At 41.1% G+C, this 18,929-nt stretch overlaps 1 protein-coding gene across 2 annotated transcripts; it reads left to right on the forward strand.

Annotated features, from left to right (window-relative positions):
• Positions 1–682: 682 nt before the first annotated feature.
• Positions 683–18,929, forward strand: cry2 (cryptochrome circadian regulator 2). 2 transcript variants are annotated; one of them, XM_058397429.1, is made up of 12 exons: positions 685–1,012; positions 2,388–2,496; positions 6,548–6,690; positions 9,310–9,494; positions 10,083–10,171; positions 10,283–10,423; positions 10,658–10,969; positions 11,124–11,275; positions 14,427–14,629; positions 15,355–15,432; positions 16,879–17,119; positions 18,126–18,929. In XM_058397429.1, exons 1-11 carry the CDS (start codon positions 855–857, stop codon positions 17,109–17,111), a joined length of 1,803 nt encoding a protein of 600 aa, XP_058253412.1. In that variant the 5' UTR covers positions 685–854; the 3' UTR covers positions 17,112–17,119; positions 18,126–18,929. The 2 variants fall into 2 exon arrangements, with proteins under 2 accessions (XP_058253413.1, XP_058253412.1); XM_058397430.1 differs by lacking the exons at positions 16,879–17,119; positions 18,126–18,929 and adding an exon at positions 15,911–16,745 and having other exon boundaries at positions 683–1,012.

Below are 18,929 nucleotides of genomic sequence, written 5' to 3' on the forward strand. Positions count from 1 at the left end.
ATTTAATATATTCCCTGTTTCTGTTGGAACCAATGAGATATCTTATAATAGTAGTACTAAAAACCAACCACTAGAGGGCGGAAAAGCACCAACAAAATGTGGTCCGTAAAAGGTCGCGGGTTTTTTTGTTTGTTTGTTTGTTGTTTGTTTGTTTTTCCATTTTTTCTTTTTTTGTGACTATTTTACGGTCAAATCATTAATTAGATTGATGAAGTCATCTTCAGTAACTGTTTGATCCAGGTCAAGCACGTGATGGATCTTGTGAGCAGTAAAGACATAAATACATATGCGAATTGTGTGATTCAGAAACGAAATTCGGTTTTTATTACATGTAGCATTATGGTAATGCATGCCTAGATCGCGCGGGTTTAATTTTCGGAAGTAATAAACACACTATTGTTGACAAGAAGACCACAGGTAACGTGAAGCTAACACGTGCGGAGCGTCCAGAAGCTGCGTCCCCTTAACGTGCTCACCTCCTCATTTGAATATTCCGCGCACGTGCTGCTCTACCGACCAATGAGAGCGCGGAGAAGGCGGGCGAGCCGTGTTACGTCAGCTGTCCTAATCGTCGGCTAAATCCCAAACGGACCCTATTGGATGGGTGAGGCACCTACGCAGAGCGGTGAAGCCGCTATTCAATGCATCACGCCGAAGTGCACTAGCGTAGGGATGAGAACGGCGTTTTGGATTGAACCAATGAGCTGGAACTTCAGGAAAGCTGGATCGAGAGAGAGAGAGAGAGAGAGTGTTGGAGAATCTGTCAGCTGTGTGGATTACTGGAGGCGGTTATTGGCTGGTGATCAGCTTCGGAACGATTGGTTTTAGTGCAAGGATGGATTAAATTTGTGATCATGGTGGTGAATTCGGTGCACTGGTTCCGAAAAGGGCTGCGACTTCATGACAATCCGGCTTTACAGGAGGCGTTAAATGGCGCGGACACGGCGCGCTGTGTTTATGTTTTGGATCCGTGGTTCGCTGGAGCGGCTAACGTCGGAGTCAACCGGTGGAGGTGAGGTCAGCTGTGGACGTTTACACACACACACACACACACACACACACACACAAGCTTAAGACAGCCTCAGCTCTTAGCTAATTTGGCTTTCAGAGCTTTTTAAACTTGTTAACGACTTTAACTCACTCAGCACATGCCTTCAGTCTAAAAAAAATAATCAATTAATCATTAACTTGATCGAAAGATTTAGTTAGGTATTTGCTTCCTTCGTTTGCTGTATTAAAAATAAATCCACTCTAAAAAAAACTTAAATAGTTTTAGCTTTCTTTAGTCTTGTGTTAATTTCTTTTGTCACAGCTGAATGTAAATACATTGAACTAATTTTCTGATTAACTCCATGAATTGATAAAAATTTACCCAGGATTGTTTTACCTAGAAAAAAAAGAAAAGAAAAATAAGTCAAAATGCGTCACTAGCCGGTTATTAATAAGACGCTAGCATAACAACAACGTTTGGTCGTTTCTCAAATCGCGTACTCTCTTTTCCGAAAAAGTGCGCGTGATGCGAGCCAAATCTTCATGTTGATGATTCACTCAAAAGTGTCCGGATGTAACCTTCGCGCACTTCAGTTGTGGTTTTTGGAACGCGGCCGCACGTGGCTGAGGTGGTCTATACGCGTACTTTTACAGGAACTACATTTTGTAGTGTTTGGCCTTTTAGTTCTTCGTGGCATGTCTTTCCTGCCTCACAGAGACTTGCCTGGAGAGAAAAGGAAAGTGACGATTAGACTTTTATATAGCTTTGCTTCTTAACTTGATATGTTTTTTGTTTCTTTTATACCACCACAACGCTATCAAACGCTATCATGAAAGTAGTTCCGGCTGCAAGGCGAATCACTGGATAGTATCAGTGCGTTTTTACAGTAACTCTCCAAATCTCCAGAGAGACTAATAACCTTTTACATAAACTTAATTAATTAAAAAAATTAATTGTTTAGTTTTCTTTGTGGACATGTTTCCGTAGCGTTCCTGTAAGGAGTCTCCAGTGTCAGAGCTTTACAAAAAGTCAGTTATAAAGATTTATCTGTAAATTTTCCAACACAGGTTTCTCTGTAATATTATTAAACTGAAGACGCCTTTTCTAGCTTTTGGAACAAGAACTAACCTCCACATAACTAATTATTAAATTATTGGAAAAGTGCTATGGTGTGCGAAGGATTAAAACACTTTGGGACATGCTGTTTTTGGAAAGTAATACATTTGTGAGCATCTCACCACCGTTACTGATTATAACAGAACAGCTGATGTTTTGTAAAGCTGCTTTGAGACAATGTTCATTGTAAAAGGCGCTATACAAAATAGAATTGAATTGAATGTATTCTTTCCATATATTTTTAAATATTTGTAATCCATGTTGTTTTTTTACCCCACAGGTTTCTGTTGGAGTCATTAGAAGATCTGAATAGGAGTTTAAGGAAGCTGAATTCGAGGCTGTTTGTGGTGCGAGGGCAGCCTGCAGATGTGTTTCCCAGACTGTTCAAGGTGTGCTTGTGAATCTCTCTCCAGCTTTCATACCTGGACTCATTCATTTTTAGTAACAGCTTTATCCTGATCAGGCTCGTGTTGGAACCAGAAGCTGTCCTGGAAACATTAACCACATTTTCCGTACACGTTTTACGCTCTTCTGTTATCAACGAATTAATAATGCGTGTAAAAAAAAAAAAAGGTCAGGAAATTTGTCGCCTCCTGCGTTTTTTCATTTGGTTTATGTTTTATCGTTAAAATGTCACGTGATGATGCCATCCTTTAAAAAAATGTAGAACAAGTTTTGGCGTATCACAAAAGACGTCTGCCCTCGAGCTACTCCCACAGAATTGTGTACCTTTGCATATTTAGTGGCATGTGACACTTTTTATTTTTCTCCATAAAAGCTATTTGCAGAATTTATTAAGTTAAGCGCCAACACATTTTGTATAGCGCAAATACCATCAATAATTTCTATATCACTAAAGATTTCTTGCAAAAAAATTTTATCAGATTTTTGGCATAATATAAAAAATCCTTGAATGGAAAAGTCAAGCATAAATACACACTGGATGAGAAAACAGATTACTGCAGACTGATACTACAGTTTTAGCTAATTCACTTTTATTGGTGTGTGTATGTATGTATGTGTGTGTGTGTGTTTGCTTGCTCAGACTCTCACATGCTGATATGGTAAAAAATAAAAAAAAAAAAAGGTCATAAAATTGACTTGATACTAAGGGCTTTGAAATCAGGAACAAGTCCAGAGGTGATCAGGAGATAGAGATTTCATGAATGTAGGTTCAACAAAGGAAAGACTAATGACTTTCTCAATACAACTTGTTTTCATTTAGTTTAAACTCCTGGTTGTAATAATTATTATTATTATAATAATAATAATAATAATAATTCAGCTATTAAACAGATTTTTTTCTGTTGTCATGTCTGTGATTTGTTTATTTGCTAAACAGATCACCCCATAGAACACCTTTGAGATGAATTAGAGAGGAGACTGTGAGCCAGGCCAAAACTGGGACCTTTACATGCACATGAATGTAATATGGAGTTGTCCCGCCCTTTGCAGCTATAACAGCTTCAACTCTTCTGGGAAGGCTTTCCACAAGGTTTAGGAGTGTGTTTATGGGAATTTCTGACCGTTCATCTAGAAGCACATTTGTGAGGTCAGACACTGATGTTGGATGAGAAGGTCTGGCTCACAGTCTCCACTCTAATTCATCCCAAAGGTGTTCTATGGGGTTGAGGTCAGGACTCTGTGCAGGCCAGTCAAGTTCCTCCACACCAAACTCCCTCATCCATGTCTTTATGGACCTTGCTTTGGTCACTGGTGTGCAGTCATGTTGGAACAGGAAGGGGTCATCCCCAAACTGTTCCCACAAAGAGCATGAAATTGTCCAAAATGTCTTGGTATGAAGCTGAAGCATTAAGAGTTCCTTTCACTGGAACTAAGGGGCCGAGCCCAAACCCTGAACTCAATGATTTGGAGGGGTGTCACAAAACTTTTGGCAATATAATAATGTATGTTATGTTTTGTTTTTTGTTTTTTAAGAAAAAGGTCACATTACAGTTAAATCCACTTTATGTCTCTGATGTGAAAGCAGGTGGGCAGCTGGATGTCATCAACATATCGAGTCCTCGTCTGAGTTTTATCCTGTTAGCTCTGTAGCCACATTATAAAAGCGAGCAGACTTTAGCTTTACATCCTAATGAACATGATATGGCTTCAAAAATTGCTAGCTATACAGTCTATATGTTTAGCATATAAACCAAATAATCCGTTAGTATTCAGATTCATTCAAACACCTTGCAAAGCGTGTTAATTTGTGTGTTTATCTTAAACATGGTGTCCAGGTTGAAAAGAACCTGTGGAGAATACTTGACTTGATTTAAATGTTTAGCGTACGTGTAAATAGTGCTTTCTGAATCAGCAATCAGACCGAAGTCGTTTGGATTGATGAAAATGGACATACCTGTTGATTTTTGTGAGGTTTAATTTGCCCTCAAACATCTCTACTCTGGTAGAGACAAGGGTACATCACATCACCACCAGTTTACTGATTCATTTTATATAAGAGCACACCCCCAAGTGTTTTCTCTTTCTTACCAGCCACTGTCCTGTCAGTGGTTGTCATGGTTACTAAACAGTTAACAGCACCTGAACGATGAGTAAACCGTACTGTACCAGTTCAGTGACTTGACTCACAGATTTCTGTCTACAGTTCCCTCCAAATGTATTGGAACAGCAAGGCCAGTTCCTTTCTGTGGGCAGGAGCTTGAAAGAGGAAAGATGACATTTTAATCCATTTTCGTGTTAAAATATGGCCCCACTGTTAGTGGCAGACCACCAAAATTTTAGGTGAGCAGAAGTACAGGAACAGCTAGTTGTATAATATTTGGTTGAATGTCTCAGCATCAAGTTGGTGACCCAGTGACCTCATATATCTGTTGCATTCGTCTTTTGTGATGCTTTTCCAGGCTTGTACTTCAGCTTCTTTCAGTCCAAGATGTTCTTTGTTCTTGGGGGTTTCTCTATACATTTTCCTCTTCAGCAGAGTTTAAGTTAAAGTCTGATGTTTGACTTAACCAGAATTTGGTTGAAATTCTGATCTGTCCTCTCATATTCATCTTTTGAATGAAACTTTTCAGTGTATACCAAAAACAAAACAGGATTGGCTGTTCCAGTACTTTTGGAGGGAACTGTGTATAAGTGCACATCATAGAAGAAATAGACTGATCTGCATCCTGTGAGCCTGATAGTGATTACTGATTGCCTACTCTGACAAAAACACTGAATATGAGTCCAGTAAGGAATAACACAACAGATCATGCCGTTATTAGCATGGTCCAAAATGTGTTATTCCTCTTAAACTACAGCAAAGTGCCAACAATTACCTGGTAACAGTTTGTAGCTGCATCTAATATTATGAAACATCCATGAGACAAGCTAGTTCCTGTTGTCGCTTATGCTATAACAGTGTTTGAGTATGAGGACCATCCAATATAGGGCCCCTCATGGACAGCTTGAAGGTACCTGAGATTGCTGTGGATGATAGCATTTAAAAACCATAAAGATGGCTTTCAACAGTTTTGCACTCAAGTATCCACTAGTGACCAGTTCAACAAAATAGACTAACCCTAACCCATGTTAAAACTTGCATGAACAGTTGCACTTTTTGACCGTATAGTACACAGTTATAGAAGAAAATGATTTGTAATCACACTTTCTGCTGTCACCCGGATGAAGATGGGGTCCCTTTTGAGTCTGGTTCCTCTCAAGGTTTCTTCCTCAAATTTTGATTGGTCATTATTGATACATTTGTCAGTATGTGGATGTGGTTGCTTAGTGGTTAAGGTGTTGGATTACTAGTCAACAGGCTGTGAGGTCGAATCCCAGGTCCACCAAGCTGCTACTGCTGAGCAGCAAGGCCCTTAACACTCAGTTGCTCGGTTATATGAAATTAGTTCAGTTGCAAGTCACTCTAGGATAAGGGCGTCTGCCAAATACTGGAAATGTAATGTAAATTTATATCTTGAATATATTTCTGTGAAGCTGCTGTGTGACAGTGCCTAGTGTTAAAAGTGCTGCACAATTAAAATGGAATTGAATATATGAGTCGCTTTTCCTATAGAAACATCATTTAATCCAGTGACGTTCCAGTCAGAGCTGAGGTTATACAAAAATAATATACACATTTTGCTTCTGACCAATCAGATTTGAGCATAGCGTAGTACAAAAAATATACAGTTTGTTGTCATTGAAACTATTAAAGGAACTTTAAGATTTTGTGACCGAAAGATACCCAATAGAAAAGTACGTGCTTTCAGACTGTTCCTGTACTTTGGGAATGGGTGAAATACAGTCTGCACAGTTGACCCTTCTCCCATTGATATTCATCATCATATTCTGCATGATTACATAATGTCATCTTAATTGTCCTACCGGTGGCATTACAAGTCCTTCCTTTGCATCCCACACGAGGCACCACTGTCTGTCTAAGTCTTATTCATCTCTCTTTGTCTCCCTCTTTTTCTCTTTCTCATGCTCTCTCAGGAGTGGAACGTTACTCGTCTGACGTTTGAGAGCGACTCTGAGCCGTACGGTAAGGAGAGGGATGGGGCCATCATTAAAATGGCCCAGGAGTTCAGTGTGGAGACGATCGTGAGGCACTCGCACACACTCTACAACCCCGACAGGTGTGTAACAATACTTACAATAATTGCATAACACGTGTTGGGTATGCTTTCCTCTTTCACACACATTGTACAAGCTACATTATGTGGTGTAAATATCCGAAAATAAGCATTTGGATGTTTTTTTTTGTTGTTGTTTTTTGGACGCCTTATTATTTATGCACTCTGAGATCTCCGTGGTTTGACCTGTGAAGGTAAGCTTCCCCATGCAGTGAGTCTGATATCAACATGTTTTCAGTGAGTGAGATGTGAAGCACTTGGTAAAGTGAGATACTGTCAAGCCATCCGGGATAAGAATAACAAATACCGCTGTCAGATTGTATAACTGTGGTGTGTCCAGAATCTCCCAGTAAAAGGAAAAGTGCTAAAGAGTGCCAGCATGCCTGACTGCGTGCCATCACTCTTATATAAATGGGATTGGTGTGTTTAATGCACGCCATGCACGCTGACGAGCTCAGAGCCAGAGAGAGCCAGGGTGAGGGTGTCTAACTCTCTGCCTCCTCTGCTGGCGGATCTGTGGAACTGCAGGTCACACTGAGTGCCATGTGCCGTGCTGAGTGACAGGCTCTCTATCACAGCATGTAGCAGTGAGACAGGATGACTGAAAAGCCGTGTATGTAATCCAGAACCGGGCACATGCTCCAGCTGCATGCAAGCGCCTTGCACTTCACACACGCGGCAGCCTGCTGACTCCAAACCACACAAAGGAAATTATACGATGGACCAGAGAGGGCTGTTGCATAAGATCAGGCCTAAAAATAAAGAAAGTGGCCTTTGGGTTTGTGGAAGCTAAAAGTGAGAGAGATGCAGGATCTGTCAGCTGATGAGACGAGCCACACGCAGTGACCAGTTCAGTCTTATGTAAACTGGGAACGGCAAAAATGTCTGTACTGTATAAAGGTTACGCTTGTTCGGTATATACACTATATTGCCAAAAGTATTCGCTCACCTGCCTTGACTCGCATATGAACTTAAGTGACATCCCATTCCTAATCCATAGGGTTCAATATGACGTCGGTCCACCCTTTGCAGCTATAACAGCTTCAACTCTTCTGGGAAGGCTGTCCACAAGGTTTAGGAGTGTGTTTATGGGAATTTTTGACCATTCTTCCAGAAGCGCATTTGTGAGGTCACACACTGATGTTGGACGAGAAGGCCTGGCTCTCAGTCTCCGCTCTAATTCATCCCAAAGGTGTTCTATCGGGTTGAGGTCAGGACTCTGTGCAGGCCAGTCAAGTTCCTCCACACCAGACTCTGTCATCCATGTCTTTATGGACCTTGCTTTGGTCACTGGTGCACAGTCATGTTGGAAGAGGAAGGGGCCAGCTCCAAACTGTTCCCACAAAGTTGGGAGCATGGAATTGTCCAAAATGTCTTGGTATGCTGAAGCATTCAGAGTTCCTTTCACTGGAACTAAGGGGCCAAGCCCAGCTCCTGAAAAACAACCCCACACCATAATCCCCCCTCCACCAAACTTTACACTTGGCACAATGCAGTCAGACAAGTACCGTTCTCCTGGCAACCGCCAAACCCAGACTCGTCCATCAGATTGCCAGATGGAGAAGTGCGATTCGTCACTCCAGAGAACGCGTCTCCACTGCTCTAGAGTCCAGTGGCGGCGTGCTTTACACCACTGCATCCGACGCTTTGCATTGCACTTGGTGATGTATGGCTTGGATGCAGCTGCTCGGCCATGGAAACCCATTCCATGAAGCTCTCTGCGCACTGTTCTTGAGCTAATCTGAAGGCCACATGAAGTTTGGAGGTCTGTAGCGATTGACTCTGCAGAAAGTTGGCGACCTCTTCGCACTATGCGCCTCAGCATCCGCTGACCCCTCTCCGTCAGTTTACGTGGCCTACCACTTCGTGGCTGAGTTGCTGTCGTTCCCAAACACTTCCACGTTCTTATAATACAGCTGACAGTTGACTGTGGAATATTTAGGAGCGAGGAAATTTCACGACTGGATTTGTTGCACAGGTGGCATCCTATCACAGTTCCACGCTGGAATTCACTGAGCTCCTGAGAGCGACCCATTCTTTCACAAATGTTTGTAAAAACAGTCTGCATGCCTAGGTGCTTGATTTTATACACCTGTGGCCATGGAAGTGATTGGAACACCTGATTCTGATTATTTGGATGGGTGAGCGAATACTTTTGGCAATATAGTGTATCACTGACTTTTATACAGTGGATAAAATTTTGATCCTGATCATTTTTTGTTATTTTGTCTAAAATCCTGACTCATATTTATTCAGACAATTTAAGAACCAGTTCTATTTATTGCGTTTTAAATGGACAGAAAACAGCCTTTATTTTACGTTATACATAATGACCGTACTGACTTTTAATCTGTAATGATATTAAAAAGACAATTAGGTTATTTAAAAAAAAATTCATATTCTTTGTTTTTTAATCAGTCATTTTTGAAGCCTTGTAGCTGAACAACTTAGGGAAACATCCCGGAAAGTTGCTGGAATGTTCTGAGGTTGATCATACACTCACTGCATATAGATCTAGAGGTTCCGATCTAATGCAGCCATAAAAAGTCATTCAATCAGTTCATTTCATGGAGACATTTATGTTTAATGAATCCAAAAATTATGTGTGTGCACTCCATTCAGGATCATCGAGATGAACAACAACAACCCACCGCTCACTTTCAAACGCTTTCAGGCCATCGTGAGCCGTCTCGAGCTGCCCAAGAAACCGCTGCCCACCATCACGCCAGAGCAGATGGCCAACTGCAGCACGCAGGTCTCAGAAAACCACGACGAGCATTACGCCGTGCCCTCGCTGGAGGAGCTGGGTGAGGCCTCGTTTATACATGCTTCTTGCCTTTTGTCTTGCATCAGAAAATACCAATCACAAATAATGTACTAGAAAAAAATAATGCACTAGAAACAAAAGACTTATTTATCAAAAGCCTTATAGATGTTTTTTCAAATTACAGGCAAGAGTACATGAGTACATTCATATTTAGCATAGAGGACTGCATAAAAGGACTGCATACAAGTGTTGTATGATGGCCTTCATTTGCATGCCAGCCTCATACAGTAACTCAGTATGCTCTCCACTTCACAATTTTCCAGTTATTTTACTATTATTATGTTGTTCTTGACATACCGTAACAGTCCGAGTCCATTCACTTTCACTTTCATCCTTTTAGCAGTTTCGGTTGATCTGGAATACAGCAGAACACATAACGAGAGCAGTAATGAGAACGGATAAACATTTATGCACAATACTCATTAGATTTTGTTTTGAAATCAGCTTCTCATGTGATTTTTTTTTTTTGTGTCAGATGCACATCATTATACTGTGGTGTGGTTGAAACAGTCAGTATTCAGCATTCTGATCACTGATGATGAACATTTGTGTGTTTTTTCTGCATCAGGATTTAAAACTCAGGGTGCAGGTGTGCCAGTTTGGAGAGGAGGTGAAACTGAAGCGCTGGAGAGACTCAATAAACATCTGGATAGAAAGGTGAATCCTAAGAAACACTAAGGACAGTTCAGTCCTATGAAGCTACTTGGATCTTTTAAAGCATTGTGCCTTTATCTTGTCATTAAGTTTGCTTGTACGCGTGTTATTTAGGCATGGGTGGCGAATTTCGAGCGTCCTCGAATAAAAGCCCACTCGCTGTTTGCCAGCCCCACCGGTCTGAGTCCGTACCTCTGCTTTGGCTGTCTTTCATCTCGAGTGCTTTATTACCACTTACGTGAGCTCTATATGAAGGTCAGTGCATGTTCAAGGTGAACGGAAACTATTTTAAAATATTTTAGAAAAATTATTAACATGCTCATTCTAATACTTTATCAATCTGTATAAACACAAATTTATGGCAGATACTCCACATAAAACAAAAAAATGTATCTCTGAGACTCTTAATTAAGGGAACCACTGTTTGTAGCTGCTATGAATGAGTGATATCAGGAACTTGATGATGATGGTCATATTCTTTCTTCTCAGCTGCGCAGACGTTCCAGCCCTCCTCTCTCGCTGTTCAGGCAGCTGCTTTGGCGTGAGTTCTTCTACACTGCAGCCACCAACAACCCCAGCTTCGATCGCATGGAGGGAAACCCTATTTGCGTGCAGATCCCCTGGGACCGGAACCCCGAAGCGCTGGCTAAGTGGGCCGAGGGCAGGACGGGCTTCCCCTGGATCGACGCCATCATGTGTCAGCTGAGGCAGGAGGGCTGGATCCACCACCTAGCTCGTCACGCCGTGGCCTGCTTCCTCACCCGGGGAGACCTGTGGATCAGCTGGGAGAGCGGCATGAAGGTACAACACAGACAGCTGATGTCTGGGAGTAGTAGAGCAAGGTCAAGACTCGTAGACATGGTGTGGTTTTTATATGCTGTTTAAGAGCAAGTACCATTCAACCGATGAAGCAGCAGTGAATGTGTTGTTGTGGATCTGCGTGTGGTTTGTTCAGGTGTTTGAGGAGCTGTTGTTGGATGCTGACTGGAGCGTGAATGCTGGAAGCTGGATGTGGCTTTCCTGTAGCGCGTTCTTCCAGCAGTTCTTTCACTGCTACTGTCCAGTGGGCTTTGGACGCCGCATCGACCCAAGTGGAGACTATATACGGTAACGCAGGATCATTTCACCAAACTTGAAACAATTACGTAGTTATGACATTTAGAGGAAGAAAAAAACTAGAGATTAGTGAGGGTGTGACTGGTTGCAACATAAGTCAAAGCAGGATCGATGCTCCAAAAAATTTTCTGTAACTATAGTCTTTAGAGATTAAGATTAATGAGTGTTTACATTGCAAATTGCTATGGTATTGCTGAGAAAAAAAGAAAAATCTTTCTGCTGAGGTGGTTCTGATGTGTGATGGTGAAGAAAAAAAATCACTGCAGGTTTGTGGAGAACAGCGAGGGTGTGTTGTGTAAGTGCTATAAACTGTTGGAGCCTCTCAGTCCGTGATAGCACGTGTTTACACTGAGCTGTCACACCTAACGAACTGAAGTCTGTCCTAAAGTACACAATTCCCTGAAATCTCCTTGGCCACTATGTGCAAAGCTTCTGGGAAATTACTCTTAGATATTTATTCTTAAAACCTGTTTTTAAATAGTTGGTAAATTAATTAAAAAGGGCAGAATTAAATTTAGGTAGCTAGATAGATGCATCAGTGCAAAATCTATTTAGCACCTCAACAGATTCTACACTTCTAAAATACATAACTGTCCAGGGCTCTACACTGATCAACTATAACACTGTCAGCAGTGACCGGTGAAGTGAATAAGACTGAGTATCTCCTCATCATGGCCCCTGTTAGTGGGTGGGATATATTAGGCAGCAAGTCAACATTTTGTCCTCAAAGTTGATGTTAGAAGCAGGAAAAATGGACAAGCGTAAGGATTTGAGCGAGTTTGATGAAGGGTCAAACTGTGATGGCTAGACCACTGGATCAGAGCATCTCCAAAACTGCGGCTCTTGTGGGGTGTTCCCGGTCTGCAGTGGTCAGTATCTATCAAAAGTGGTCCAAGGAAGGAACAGTGGTGAACTGGTGACAGGGTCATGGGCGGTCAAGGCTCATTGACGCACGTGGGGAGAGAAGGCTGGCCCGTGTGATCCGATCCAACAGACAAGCTACTGTTGCTCAAACTGCTGAAGAAGTTAATGCTGGTTCTGATAGAATGGGGTCAGAATACACAGTGCAGGACGGGTCAGGGCTGTTTTGGTAGCAAAAGGGGGAACAACACTACAACACAATATTAGGAAAGTGGTTATAATGTTATGCCTGATCGGTTATAATCGTATATTCTGATATTTTTCCCTACAATAATTTTAGAACTCTAATTAAAGCTTAAAGTTATTTTTGCTGAAACTTGGAAGTGAAAATGTTTTAAAAGATCTCATCTCCTAGAGATGAGATGTAGTGCAGTGCATCATAAAGCTGTAGGATGACGTACAAGAAATAAACCACACAAATGCTGCTGTATAATGTGTCACAGGAGTAATCAGACCGGAGCTGAATTCTTGCTTTCTTAAAAAAAAAAATCTAATTTATTTTAGGAAATGAGTTTAGATATATTTTGCAAAATTGTTCTCTGTAGATTTTTTTTTGGACTGATGTCACCTACGTCACATTTGTTTGATATATATTATTAGATATAATGTGCTATATTCCTTTTAAGTACATTTCTTAGCAAGAACAGAGAAAAGCACTGGAAATTTAATGGGGAAAAAGTGTTGATTATTGTAAATATCTCAATAGCTTTCTGACAACGGCAAATTAGGCTTTCCGTCTCGTTCTTTTATTCACACAAATTAAAAATACCTTTATAATTGTAACTCAGCTTTACAATTCTGCCACCACCCATCAGCTCATGAGCTCCATCAGACCATGTCGCTCTCTCAGAAAAACATTTCATAAATGTGACCGGTGTGAGGGGCAGTGCGTGGAATCAGCCATGTTTATTAGGAGCTTCCTGGGAAACATGACCAAAGTTCACAGCAGCAGTTTAACAGCAGGACGACGAGATCCGGATCTAGGTCATGTAGACAAAGTCCAGCTACGTCTTATTATAAATAACACAGACATTAAATACATTTCTAAATCCTTGTAATGTGTAACCATGACAACGGTTATTTGTTGTTAATGCTAGATATGCGTTGCACATCGTGATGGCAGTTATAAATAATTTATCTAAAATTAGGAGTAATTTATATGCTGATTAGCATGAAATGAAAGAAAAAAATACATGAAAATAATGTAACCATAGCAACAGTCAAATCTTTGATGTTAAAGAAAGTAAGAAAACAATAAAAAAAAGCCTTGTTTTTTTTTCAAGGTTTTTCCTTTTTATTTGAGATGGGATCGTTGTTAGTGATTGGTTACCCGTCGCCTCCTGGTGGTCCAGTGGCAGGATCCCGTGTTCTCATTGCCACAACCCGGGTTCGATTCCTAGGCAGGGAGCTAACCCAGCCACTGAAGAGTTAACTCGCAGTGTCGGTCCCAAACCCGGATAAAATAGGAGGGTCGCATCAGGAAGGGTGTAGAACCTGTGCCAGATCAAAACACCCGGACCAGATGATCCGCTGTGGCGACCCCGAACAGAGAACAGCTGAAAGAACAACAACAACAACAACAACATTAGTGATCTGTTACCCAGTAACATAAATATTTAACATCAGAGGCTTCACAGACGTTCAGGGGTGTCAGTATTTACTGTTTAGCCGCAGCGTTTATGATTTTTTTCCTTTTGCTAGAGCAACATGTGATCGCGGACGCTTTCACTTAGTGTAGTTGAACAACCTGTGAATTCATGAGAATTCATGATATAATTATTATTATTGTGGTTAATATTATTGTTGTTATTGTTGTTATTATTATTATTATTATTATTATTATTATTATTATTATTATTATTATTACTGATTTCACATTAGACTATCACCACACTGTTTTCTTACAGTTTGGTGTCCATCTAAGGGACTAAGAGGGCTAGTCAATGTATCTCGTACAGTTTCTCCAAACCTGTAAGAATCAAACACAGAAACAGCACAGGAACCAAGGCGGAGTCACTCAGTTTCCCCTCATTAGCATATCTCTCAGCTCCACCCTCTTGACAGAAGCACTGTCATTTTTGCTTTTGTATATGGAGGATCTTCATTGTTCATTAATGTGAAAGACTAGTTAACATCATTTTAATAACAGTTCTACTTCCTAGGAATTTCTTGTTCATAATATTGGCGATATTTTTTTAATTATTTTATGTACGCTGCCCAGGAGATATATTCCTGAGCTGAAGGACTACCCAAGCCGTTACATCTACGAACCGTGGAATACACCAGAGTCCATTCAGAAGGCAGCAAACTGCATCGTGGGAGTTGATTATCCCAAACCCATGATAAACCACGCAGAGAGCAGTCGCCTCAACATCGAGAGGATGAAGCAAGTTTATCAGCAGCTCTCGCACTACAGAGGCCTTAGTGAGTCTCTCTCTCTCTCTCTGTCTCACACACACATTCACACACAAACACTCCAGTAGTCTTATATCAGCATGCCTCTTCCCTGTTTTCACTCTTTGGAACAGATTTGAGAACAAGAACAAATTTGTGCCGTATCGAGTATTGTTGCACACTAATGCTTCATTCAGAAGCTATTTTTGGGTTGTTGTTTTTTTCTGGTTTTGACCCTTAAAGCTCATATCTGTGTGCACAAATGTCTTCTTTTGTTCTCTGTAAAATGAAATAAGGTTGGATATAAAAGGATGACAGTGATGATGAATTTAGTGCCTTACACAAGCAGCCTTTTTAGCCCCATACTTTTAGCCTAATGGAGTAATTACCTCAGGTTTTAGAAGGTGTTTTGACCTACATTAACACCGGGAATTAGATAATGGTGCTTTTAAGTGCTTGAGTCTAACCTTTACTTAGAGCTTTGCCCATTTGAACCTGAGGCCTGAGGCTCACACTCACAGCTCTCAGCATACAGTGGGCCTCGTTTATCAAACTGGATGTGAACAAATTGACTCAAGGTTATTATACAACTTTAGTGAAAATCTAGCTAGTTTGGAAAAATAATATTCAGTGACACTGTGTAAATGTACGAAGGAAATAATTCATGTGAATCTTGATTGGAAGACTTATAAATGATATAATTAGAGAGTTACTGCAGTTTTATGTATCTGTCTATGTATCTGTTAATCCATCAGGTCTGCTAGCATCAGTGCCCACCATTCAGGAGGAGGCAGAGCCATCGATGTCGGACGACTCTCAGGCCAGCAGCAGCGGTAAGAAAAACACAGCAGCTTTTTGTGCATGCTGGGCCAAAAAAAGGCCAAGTCAAGAAACTTTTGTTGTCATTTCAACCAAATAAAACTGGTGCAGAACACAGGAAAATGAAATGCTGTTCCTCTAGGACTAGGATGTTACATAAAACACAGAACTAAGTAGACTACACAGCAATACATAAAGTGCAAACGTGTGCAAAACAGTACTCACAAGGGACAGTGCAGCACCGGCTAGTACACAGTTTCATAATGAATAACATTGTAAATGCTGTGGATGTCAACTTTTTTAGACAGTAAGCAGCAAATACAGTTAGCAGGAAAACTAAATTGCTTTATGACGTGCTGTTCTTGCAAAACAATCAACTTCAGGGTGGTGATGCACTACATCGGAAACTGTTACCTCCAAGTGAACCAATCAGGTTATAGCACAAGTTAATAATAAATACAGGATAGTAACAATTACTTCTGTTATCTACAGAGCATCTTTCATACTGATGGCCACTCAACCATGGGAGAAAATGATGTGGCCTTCTAAATGGATTCTCTAATGTCCACTAATGCTCGCTAGAAATGACTGAAAATGCCGAGTGAGAAGTGAAATCATACACTGCAAGAAAAGGAGAGCAGCACATATTCCTGCCCCAGTTTGTGTTACCACCCAGAAGCTTTGCAGGAACAGCCCGTTATAAAGTGATTTATTTTTCCTGTACTACAGAAATGTGGTAACCATTATAATGTTTTATTTATTAAAGAACAACTTTATATGGTTTCTGTTTATGGTTATTTAATGATGTGAGATAAGTCATCCATCTTGAGTGTTTTCACCGTGAAAACATACAGAAAGCACTAACACTGGAGTCTCTTTCCATAACTGCTACTACATTCAATTAAATTTTATTTTTATAACACTTTTAACAATGTTAAAAAATATTCTGAATAACAATTATCAAAATTAAAATGTATGTTTAGCCTCGTTTTATAAAGAAATGTATCCTTGTGGAAGGATTAACTTTATTAGGCGTGTTTTGTTTGATATGATGATATTCTTATTCGATAAGGTTGTTGATCAGGAGGTCAGGGGTCAAGCCCCAATACTGCCCCTGTAGTGCCTCTGGAGCAAGGCCCTTAACCCTCTCTGCTCCAGGGGGCACTGTATCATAGCTGCCCCTGCGCTCTGACCACAACTTCCTCAGCTGGGATATGTGAAGAAAGAATTCCTCTGTGCTGTAATGTATGTGTGATGGAAATAATAAAGGCTTCTTTATTATTAAACCTTAATTTGTCATCATCCTTGTTTTAACCAGCTGGTCATATGAGTGAATGAACAGGACATATGTCTGTTTTTTTTTTTTTTTGGTGTGATTAGATGTCTTTCTGTAGAAGGAGTGAAGAAATGATTCAGTGATATATAATTTGCATATAATCATCAAAATCCATTTTCTCCAGGTGCCATCTCAACGTCCCATCAGCCACAGCTTCAGTCTGAACCCCAGCCGTCACAAACAGACCCCGACCCCAATCCAGACCAGGACCCCGATCCCGAGCCTTCATCATTGTCGGCTCCTGTAGGCATGAGAAAGCGAGGTCGCTCCTCTGATCCCCAAAACTCCCAGAATCCTAAAGTGCAGCACACCGGCCAGAGTCCAGCAGAGCAGCTGCACCCTGACAGCAAGCAGTGACCGAGCAGGTGAGAAAACACTCACCACACCACACTGCAGTATTTTTTTGCTAAATTTAGATTTACAGTCAATGCAGGTTTTTAATGTTCCTGAGATGATCTATTTCTGTCTTTAGGTTTGTGATGTATATTCATAATATTTAGTCAGTTTGTGAATATGACTCAGGAGACTGTAGACAGTTCCACTCTCACCTGTGAAGGTATTTTGGTTCGCATGTTGAGTTGTGGTCTAAAAATAGGAAGTGATATAAAACTGTCAGGATAACATCAGGCTTCTTTATTGTAAGTTGATAATAGGTGGTGTGTCAAATCCTCCCCCATCTGTTCAGTGTTGGATTCTTCTGGTTTTAGAGTTAGTATCACCACTGTAAATTGTCAGAGGTTTAGTATGTATTGTGGACTTGGGAGTGACGGACACAGAGACCTCGCCTCCTTCAGTGAGACTGACGGACACAGAGACCTCGCCTCCTTCAGTGAGACTGACGGACACAGAGACCTCGCCTCCTTCAGTGAGACTGACGGACACAGAGACCTCGCCTCCTTCAGTGAGACTGACGGACACAGAGACCTCGCCTCCTTCAGTGAGACTGACGGACACAGAGACCTCGCCTCCTTCAGTGAGACTGACGGACACAGAGACCTCGCCTCCTTCAGTGAGACTGACGGACACAGAGACCTCGCCTCCTTCAGTGAGACTGACGGACACAGAGACCTCGCCTCCTTCAGTGAGACTGACGGACACAGAGACCTCGCCTCCTTCAGTGAGACTGACGGACACAGAGACCTCGCCTCCTTCAGTGAGACTGACGGACACAGAGACCTCGCCTCCTTCATAGAAAATGTTAGCTACAGACATTACACTGATGAAAACAGATTAGTTTTCACCTGGAAAATAATAGAACACTTTTTGGAAGATTTTTCAACATGACAAGTGAATCCATCACTTTACACTACTGCACTGTACTGGACTGATCATCTCTGTAACATATTTTTTTCTTTCTTCTTTTCTGCACAGATGAAGGTGAAGGAAAACTAAAAAGGAGAGGATGCTCCACAACTAAAAGACAGGAAATAAGAAGCTGAGAGGAAAAACACAAAGACGCGACGCTCAGACTGCAGCGTGTTACGGTTTGGTGCAGCCGGAGCTACAGCGTTTCCTGTTCTCTAGGCTTGCTGCACTTTAAATAGAGCTTTAATGTCCCATCCATATTTAGAGGATGTGGATGTGCTTTTGATCAACGTTTAACACAACACAGCTAGCCCTTGGATCTTAAAAGCAACACAATTCTGTTCATAAAGTCTGAAGTTGTTCTTTAGCGCTCTAACTAAAGAGTTTTATCAGTGTTGTATTTTTTTAAAGTATAGTATAATTCTAATGAAGACGAGTATAATAAGTCGATGCTTGCGGAATGTACAATCAGCAGCATGAAGGATTTTTTTTCTTTTCCTGTTTTAACATCCGTGTTCAGTAAAAAGTGTTTGGTTTTTAACCCATTTTCACGCAGTGAAGCTGTTCCCACGTCATCCGAATCTCTTAGTGAGCGACTACATTCCACATTAACATGCACATTTACACGCTTGAGTTCCCCCGAGCTATGCGGACAGGCGTTATGTAATTTATCTTTATTGTATAGAAGAATTTATTTAGTTGCAAGTGCTGCAGGTACGACAAGCAGACGTGCACATGTGTGAGCTTTCGTGTTCGTGTATGGATGGCTGGAGGAAGTGGGAGGGGCTACGGTTTATTGGAGACGTTTCTGTGACGGTGCATCTGCGCAGTTTATTTACAGTATAAATAAATAAACACTTTGGACACAAA

The sequence above is a fragment of the Hemibagrus wyckioides genome, linkage group LG08 (assembly GCF_019097595.1).
Source record: "Hemibagrus wyckioides isolate EC202008001 linkage group LG08, SWU_Hwy_1.0, whole genome shotgun sequence".
In the NCBI taxonomy this organism is placed as follows: domain Eukaryota; kingdom Metazoa; phylum Chordata; class Actinopteri; order Siluriformes; family Bagridae; genus Hemibagrus; species Hemibagrus wyckioides.

Coding starts and splice junctions, on each gene's coding strand:
- cry2 (XM_058397429.1), top strand. CDS start 855: ATGGTGGTGAATTCGGTGCACTGGTTCCGAAAAGGGCTGCGACTTCAT. Junction 10,424..10,657: donor TACGTGAGCTCTATATGAAG/GTCAGTGCATGT, acceptor CTTTCTTCTCAG/CTGCGCAGACGTTCCAGCCC. Junction 15,433..16,878: donor CTCTCAGGCCAGCAGCAGCG/GTAAGAAAAACA, acceptor CATTTTCTCCAG/GTGCCATCTCAACGTCCCAT.